This window comes from Sinocyclocheilus rhinocerous, unplaced genomic scaffold (assembly GCF_001515625.1).
Source record: "Sinocyclocheilus rhinocerous isolate Xijiao unplaced genomic scaffold, SAMN03320098_v1.1 scaffold738, whole genome shotgun sequence".
Lineage (NCBI taxonomy): Eukaryota > Metazoa > Chordata > Actinopteri > Cypriniformes > Cyprinidae > Sinocyclocheilus > Sinocyclocheilus rhinocerous.
The window spans coordinates 498536-507318 of record NW_015633949.1 but is presented as its reverse complement, the minus strand read 5'-3'; the positions used below and the strand labels follow the sequence as shown (position 1 = coordinate 507318).

General features: G+C 36.3%; 1 protein-coding gene across 7 annotated transcripts in view; it reads left to right on the top strand.

Annotated features, from left to right (window-relative positions):
* LOC107744785 (clustered mitochondria protein homolog) overlaps nucleotides 1-7964 on the top strand; it is a 25554-nt gene extending 17590 nt beyond the window's left edge. For all 7 annotated transcript variants that reach the window (XM_016558599.1, XM_016558600.1, XM_016558596.1 and 4 more), the window contains 15 exons: nucleotides 397-498; nucleotides 593-693; nucleotides 882-1034; nucleotides 1137-1199; nucleotides 2933-3177; nucleotides 3264-3348; nucleotides 3437-3590; nucleotides 3673-3812; nucleotides 5067-5147; nucleotides 5273-5398; nucleotides 5593-5714; nucleotides 5804-5897; nucleotides 6250-6384; nucleotides 6472-6545; nucleotides 7341-7964. In XM_016558599.1, the coding sequence (XP_016414085.1) occupies nucleotides 397-498; nucleotides 593-693; nucleotides 882-1034; nucleotides 1137-1199; nucleotides 2933-3177; nucleotides 3264-3348; nucleotides 3437-3590; nucleotides 3673-3812; nucleotides 5067-5147; nucleotides 5273-5398; nucleotides 5593-5714; nucleotides 5804-5897; nucleotides 6250-6384; nucleotides 6472-6545; nucleotides 7341-7467 (1802 nt within the window). In that variant the 3' untranslated portion in view covers nucleotides 7468-7964. The remainder of the gene's footprint in view (nucleotides 1-396; nucleotides 499-592; nucleotides 694-881; nucleotides 1035-1136; nucleotides 1200-2932; nucleotides 3178-3263; nucleotides 3349-3436; nucleotides 3591-3672; nucleotides 3813-5066; nucleotides 5148-5272; nucleotides 5399-5592; nucleotides 5715-5803; nucleotides 5898-6249; nucleotides 6385-6471; nucleotides 6546-7340) is intronic.
* Nucleotides 7965-8783: the final 819 nt, after the last annotated feature.

Sequence of the window (8783 nt, the reverse complement as noted above, 5' to 3'; positions counted from 1 at the left end):
TGTATTTATAATATTTTTGTTATTTGTATTTTTTTTTATTAATAATTATTATTACAATAAAAATTTAAATATTTATTTATTTAAAATAAATATTTACATATTTTACTTTTTATTTGTACTAGTTACCAATGATAATAATAATGATTATTATTGTTATTGTTAATATTATAAGTATTATTTTTTTATTAGTAGTAACTCTTCCCTGGACCCAGTTTGAAAACCCCTGACTCAACCAAACACCATATCATGATTATCAGTTATTTTGTTATTTTATTGTTAGTTGATGGTGTGTTGTTGTTTTTTTATTATTATATATTCTACTTTTTATGGTGGAGGTGGTTATTTAGTAGTTGTTAGCTAGAATTAATTTGGACTTTTTGTGGAACATTTTCACAGACCCCAAAAGTCAAGAGGTGGTCCTCAACGCCTGTAAAGCTGTGGGCTCCATCAGCAACACCTCTTTCGACATTCGCTTCAACCCAGATATCTTCTCTCCAGGTATGGAAGACATTATATTTTGTATGTGGATTGTGATTTGTCTTTTTGACAATATAGGCAGTGTTGGTCACATGACCTCATCCATCACTTACAGGCGTTCGCTTCACTGATGACAGCACTGATGACATCCAGAAACAGAAGCAGCTTCTCAAAGATGCTGCAGCCTTCCTAGTGTCCTGCCAGATTCCCTCTTTTGTGAGTCACTGCGTTCTCACATAGGTTTATTAACCATTAGAAAATGTAATAATCCATGAGTGGCTGTGGTGGAGTCATTCTAATGCACTGCCTCGTGGCTTATCGCTATTATAAAATGACGGCTACAGAAATATGATAATCGAACCAACTTTTCAATAAATATTTAAATTTATGAATAATATTCACAGGTAAAAGACTGTTTAGATCACAGCTCTTTGCCTATGGATGGAGCAACGATGACAGAAGCCCTTCATCAGCGTGGCATTAATGTGCGTTATCTTGGTACTGTGCTGGAGTTTGTGGACAACATGCCTGCAAAAGCACAAATTGAACATATCTACGTAAGCAAAGGATCAATTTATATATTACAAAAATATTTTTTGCTTTATTTTTAACATTATAATAAAGACTATGTATTTAATTTGTTGCGTTTGTACATGTAGAGAATTGGAATCAGTGAGCTGATCACCAGATGTGCAAAGCATATCTTCAAAACATATCTTCAGGTAAGTTACTACTATACATTGACAGCAATGCAATGGTACATACACACAACCAATCAAAAGTTTAGGGTCAGTAAGATTTGTTGTTGTTGTTTTTGAAAGAAGCTTCTTATGCTCACCAAGACTACATTTAATCAAAAAATACAGTAAAAACAGTGATATAGTGCATTATTATTACAATTAAATATAATTTTATTTATTTTTTAAATTAATTTAAAGTATTTTTATTATTTTTTTAAAGCTGTTATTAATTATTGTTATTATTTAAAGTCCCCCTGGGGTGAAAATCAAGTTTTTTATGTTGTTTATTTGTCTATGTGGTGTTTTTAATATGCTTTTAGACAAACCATGTGCCAATCCATTTATCAACACCATTGCTGAGTATTTTCTCCTTAAAACTGTAGTTTCCCAAAGGCAGTCACAGAAACATGGTTTGAAACGGCCTTTTTTTTTTTTGCTACGTCTCAAAATTCAATAACCAATCACGTCAAGGGATCCTACCCTTAGCATATCATTAACTGGACTGCAAAGCAGAGGGTCTAGTGAGAAGACAGCCAGGTTAATCCGGTAAAAGTTATAATTTTTCTGTAGATGTTTCGCTAACTGTTAATATTTCCCCCTATTTTCACGATGTCATGTGCTGTTGGCGCTTATTTATTTGTGTAATTGTGCTGCAAAGCAGAGGGTCTAGTGAGAAGGCGCATTTTGAGGACACAACATCGTCAAGTAAGTAAATTTAACGAATATCACAGTATCCACTGTAGTTGTCCGCTAGTAAAAACAGTTATATTAGTCATTATCCGTGTACAAACCAGCGCAAACAGATAATGTTACCTCACGAAGTTAGCCATCAGTCTCCTTGCTTACGTTGAGCATACCAGCTTATTTCTGGTTCAAACACATATGGCTTAATTAAACCAATATTTCCACTTGCCATTGCCATTGTATCCCGTTTACTACAGTTCAGTTAGTGTACTACAGTTAGTGGATCAGGAGGCGCTGGCTGGTGTGTGACTGAGTGGAGGCGGGGCTAATTTGCGTATTCATAGATCCGAGTATAGTAAATTAGGCACGGGTGTAGAGTTACATTCAAGCTATTTTAAGGCATGAGAAAATTATTTTCACAACAAAAAACATTTAAATATGTCATTTTGATGATCAAAGATTAGTTTTAAAGGATAACATTTTTGACTACAGGGGGACTTTAAAGCTAAATTTTCAGCAGCAATTACTCCAGTCTTCAGTGTCACATGATCCTTCAGAAATGATGCTGATTTGGTGCTCAAGAAACATTTCTTACTATTATCAATGTTTAAAACCATTGTGCTGCTTAATATTTTGTGGAAACGGTGAAACAGTTTACCGAGTATACCGAGTATTTTCAGGATCCTTTAATGAATAGGAAGTTCAAAAGAACAGCATTCATTTGAAATAAATATTATAAATTTTTTAAATATTATAAATGTATTTACTGTCACTTTTGATCAATTTAATGCATCCTTGCTGAAAAAAAAAAGAATTTCTTTCTTACTGACCCAAACCTGGTGTACCTTACTATGGAAATGAATGATTCCCATATCTATTTACCATGGTGTTATTTAGATGGTTGTATAGCCATTAAACACTTCCAAAAAGAAAACATTGGCAATACCTTTGTACTTTTACTTTTTTAGTAGCTGTTGATTGTTTTAATAGAGGCATTAACCTTTGTTAATGTTTGTGCTTGTGATTTGCAGGGTGTGGAGCTCTCTGCTTTATCCGCTGCCGTGAGCCACTTCCTGAACTGCCTCTTGAGCTCTTTCTCAGATGCCGTGGCTCACCTCCCTGCGGATGAGCTGGTGTCCCGCCGAAAGAGCCGTAAGAGGCGTAACCGGGTCCCTGGTGGAGGGGACAACACAACATGGGCCAGTCTGACACCTAGTGAGCTGTGGAAGAACGTTAACTCTGAGGCACAGAGCTACTATCACTTCAGTCTACAATGGTGAGAACTAGTTCAAACAAACTCCAAGCATTTCATTAGCCTGGTGTGTCCAAGGACTAATGGTGTTGTGCTTTTATGTTTCACAGTGAAAGTGCGGACCAAGCAGTGGAGAAGTACGGCTTGCAGAAGCTCACCCTGCTGAGGGAGATATCAATCAAGACGGGCGTTCAGGTAGTGCTCTTATCGATCTCGCTTCTTGTCACTGAGGTGCTTCATAAGGCCTGTAGCGACAAGGCTTTCCTTTGTGCTTCCCCTGCAGATCTTGATAAAGGAGTACAACTTCGACAGCCGCCATAAGCCGGCCTTCACCGAGGAGGACATCCTAAACATCTTCCCCGTCGTTAAGCACGTCAACCCCAAAGCCTCTGATGCCTTCCATTTCTTCCAAAGCGGGCAGGCCAAGGTTCAGCAAGGTACATTAAAACACATCCCTATCAATGAAATTTCCCATACGATGGTTTTGGAATGCTGATTTGATGTGTGCTCTGATCAAAGGCTTCCTAAAGGAGGGCTGTGAGCTCATCAACGAGGCCTTGAACCTCTTCAACAATGTGTATGGAGCCATGCATGTGGAGATCTGTGCCTGTCTGCGCCTTCTGGCCCGACTCAACTACATCATGGGTGATCATCCTGAGGTACATCCTAAAAACAGTCAAATGTTCGGTTACAAGTGACTAAATTTGTTTCTAATTATTTAAAAAAACTTTTGATCTTATGCTTTAGCTAAATTATTGGTTTGACGAATGTATGCTATTGTTCAGAAGTCTGGTGCCAGTAAGATTTTTTTTTTTCAAGAAATTAATACATTTTTATTCAGCACGGACACAGCACAGAAATTGATTAATTTTCAAATTTCCTTTTTCTAAATTCTCTTCTCTTGAACTTTCTATGAATCTTAAAAAAATGAATCAAGGTTTCCACAAAAATATTAAGCGGAACAAGACAGCCGGCCAGTAAAGCTTGGACTAATGATCACTTTTCTCATTCCCTTGAAGGAATTGCCATGATTACCGGATCACAATACATTTCCACTACAAGAATGCTGAGTAACAGCTCATCTGAATGTTAGAGAGTTTAAAGATCAGAAGACGTGAGCTGATTATCACTAACTTGAGATTACAGTGTAGCAGCACATTATTATAAAGCATGATGTGTCATTCCAGACACTGAAATTAATTAATGTTTATGTAGTGAAATTAATATATGTAGATACTGCTATTCAATAGACTGAGGGCTGTAATATAAAAAAAAATGAAATTAATGCTTTTATTCAGAAAGAATGCATTCAATAGATCAAATATGACATTAAAGACATAATTTTACAAAAGTTTTTTTTTTATTTCAAATAAATGCTCTTTCTAATTTTGTATTCAAAGAATTCAAAAAAAAAAAAAAAAGTCACAGCTTCCACAAAAATATTAAGCAGCACAACTGTTTTCAACATTGATAATAAGTAATGTTTCTTGAGTAGCAAATCAGCATATTAGAATGATGACACTGAAGACTGGAGTAATGGCTGCTGAAAATTCAGCTTTTCATCATATGAATAAATAAAATTTTTATTAAAATATATTCAAACAGAAAACCGTTATTTTAAATTACTACAATATTTTACAGTATTACGGTTTTACTGTAAATTTGACAGTATTTTTTGATCAAATAAATATATCCTTGAGACTAGTTGCTAAAACATTAAACCATATTTAAAAAAATTTAAACCACAAAAAATTTAAACAACTAAATTTAATTATTTTGAAATGGGTGCAAAAAAAATCAGCCTACAAGTCCCCAGCATACATGTGAACTACTTTTTTTTTTTCCTCCTCACTGTATAATTTCCATACTACTTCCATTTATTTCATCACAAGATTTCCCCCCCTCTTTTCAAGGCTCTGAGCAATCAGCAGAAGGCTGTCCTGATGAGTGAGAGAGTGCTGGGTATTGAACACCCCAACACTATTCAAGAATATGTAAGCATCTACATCATTTTCTGCTGCCTGCTCAGAAAATGTACAAATATTCTACTATAAACTACAAATGAATATACTAAATGAACTTCAAACTAGTTTCTGTGAACTGTAAATCTTCTCCACAGATGCACTTATCTCTGTACTGCTTTGCCAATGGCCACCTGTCCACTGCCCTGAAGCTGCTGTACCGCGCTCGCTACCTCATGCTCGTGGTGTGTGGGGAGGACCATCCAGAAATGGCTCTGCTCGATGTAAGCCTTTGGTGCAGAACCTATACTCATCCTTAGTTTAGCAAAGAACTAAACAGAGTGTACTGAGTATCACTGACTATCACGTTGACGTAAAACCTGAAAGGCTGACGAGAGGAAATTGAATTCCTGTAGTCACTTAAGTTGAGCCTTGTGGAGCAAAGCCAACCTCTCACTGTGATCTTTCTCTGACGTAGAGTAATATTGGTCTGGTGCTTCATGGTGTGATGGAGTATGACCTGTCTCTGCGGTTCCTGGAAAACGCCCTGGCCATCAATTCCAAATACCATGGCCCACGATCCCTGAAAGTAGCTCTCAGGTACATACACCTGACTACACACTAGTTCAAATCATTGGTGTCGTATGCAGTCAAAATAAATAGTAACATTCATCTCTGTTCTTCTGCAGTCATCACCTGGTGGCCAGAGTATATGAGAGCAAGGCTGAGTTCCGCTCTGCCCTGCAGCATGAGAAGGAGGGTTATACCATATACAAGAACCAGGTACAACCAACCATTCATGTATATTGGATTTGCTATTCAATATGGATTGAACCTGCTAAAATGTTTAATGATACATTAAGTTACTGTTGTCAATAGTGCAACAATGTATGAAGTCACTTTCAAATCGAGAAGCCCATGCGAAATCTGTTTTGGAGAATGTTTCACCCTCACACAAAATTTCTGATTGCGTGTATTCCCATTGAAATGACTGGATTTTACCCGTGAAATATACAAATACAAAGGCTTTCTATATAAATACAAGGCTGATTTTAATAATGAGGTTGTAGTACACTAACGTATAGAATAGTATTATAATAAGTGTTAATGCAAACACAATGTACTTGTGTTTAAGGTTGGTGAAGCTCATGAGAAGACGAAGGAGAGCTCAGAGTACCTGAAGTACCTCACGCAGCAGGCTGTGGCTCTACAGAGAACCATGAATGAGATCTACAAGAACGGATCCAACGCTAGCATAATGCCTCTCAAGGTCAGTCACACCTCAGCTGCCCTGAAAATGTTGTTACATGATCTTGCCAGGATGTGTGTTGATGGCTTATTTTGTTTGTCTCTGTAGTTTACAGCACCAAGCATGGCCAGTGTTCTGGAACAGCTTAATATCATCAATGGCATCATCTTTATTCCCCTCAGGTGAGCAAAGGTTTACACCATTTTGTTTTAGCCAGCCAAGTTATATTTTTCGTCTTTTGGTTAAATATGTCTATTAAATATTTTGTCATGTCAGTTCTTTAATTGAATGTTTCATTGTACCAGGATTGGCATGGCATGTTATTTTATTTGACAAAAACCTTTGAACTTTAACCAACCATTTTGTTTTTTTTTTAATTAGTAAACACATAAAATATTCACCAGTATAACCAAAACACGATATGGGAATTAACTGTCCTTTTTAAGCAATTAATGTGAAACCCTGGGCTTAGATAATGAAGAATTAGCTACTTAAAAAAAATAAAAATAAAAAATAAATATATATATATATATATATATAAGATTATATTAGGTTAGATGTTGTATGTAGTATAATATGCAAAGATATAGCATTGCATATTGCATAAATAGGTTACTCTGCTTATAATGTGTCTTACAAACTCTTGCAATTAAAGACAAAATAATATTTATATATAAATACAAGCCTGATTTATTAATAATATATGTGGTTAATACTTTATATACTTACAATATATGTAGGTAATACTTCATTATATTATAATATAATGTAATATAATATAATATAATTTTTCTATTCTATTATTCTATTCTATATTCTATTCATTCTGTTCTTCTCTACATACACATTTTCCAACTTTGTTAATAAATATCTTGCAGTGGTATTTTTTTCATCAACAGTATATTATAGTTTAAATATTAATATATGATTCGGCTGTAAGTTGAAAAAACTAAATTCACACTTGATTCTTCACACAGCCAAAAGGACCTGGAGAATCTGAAGGCCGAGGTGCAGAGACGGCAGCTGATGCAGAATTCTGGGAAAATCGAGGAACAGCAGGCCAGTCAGTTAGAGCTGGATGACAAGCTGCCTGTGGATGATTAACAACTTCATCCATGCAGCCCCTCTCCATACGAGGAGGACACGATGCAGCAGCCGTCTGTTTGAACCTGTGGACCTGAGAACTGAGCTGTCTAATCTAACAATTCACTTTGAATATAATGGGGTGGGGAGAACCAGGAACAGGAGACAGTACAGAAAAATTTACAGAGTGTAGTTTGTAGCTATAAAGAGAATGAAAGCAGTTTTACACGTGCAATTCAACAACACGAGCCCTCGAGGTCTACCAGAGGAAGCAGATAGAATGTGAGTTTGCACAGATGAGGCTGGAGATGACCAAGGATGACCATGACATTTTATACCAGAGCCTTATCCATCCATCATCCCCATCTCTTTCCTTCTCATCTGAGCCCAGGATAACCACAATACGTCCCAAACCAACACACGTGTGTAGAGAGATCCTAAAAACACACCTCCCTATCTGAAACTCAGGTGATTTCTATACTGCGCACCAGAAGAGAGATGTTCACCGTTCAGTTCAACAGAGATAGACATACAAGAATCTTGGGCTTAAGAATGTAAACTCTAAAGGTCTAGTCTCAGGACCGAATGTTAGTATTGTGTCCCATACGTTTTTTCTGTGCTCGCCTTGGCTGCTGCCTTTAGACAAAACCGGATCGATGCAACTTTACAGATGCAAGTTCTCAACCAATCATTTTAGATCGGTGGCGTCTGTAAAACAAGGAATCTTTTTGTAAAAGAACATGAGAAGCCATTTGATCTTTCATGTAAACGTTAATTTAAGCCATGTCTGTTTTATAGAAATACATTGGGAAGCTGTATAAAGCTTTGTCATTGGGGTTAGCCAGGTACTTGATTCATTTTGATTGAAATACTGATTTGAAATGTCCAGCTTGAATTAGACTGTTGTGTTAACTCTTTTTCACTTTAAAAGTGTGTATGTGTGCATGTTTATGTATGTACTGTATGTCTCTTTATGGTTGTCCATGCTGGCGCTTAAACGGATTCAGAGGATTCTTCCAAAGCTGCTGCAACAGAACAATATCATGATGATATTTTTATACATACATCATTGATAATAGATAGACTCGTGCAACCTGTTAAGATGATGATGGTGAAAATGTGCTACTAATATTGTGGTTTTCAAGATCTGATCGTTATTTTCTCTAGAATATTTTAGCACAAGTTTCAGGAACTCGTGAGACTCGTGTTTTGTTCCTCCCTAGAGGTATTTTTTGCACTTTCCAGTGCCGGGTTTTTGTGTGGTCTCATATAGGACCACCAAAAGAGGAATAAGATGGGCTGCTTCGCTGTAACTTACCAAAAAAAAAAAAAAAAGA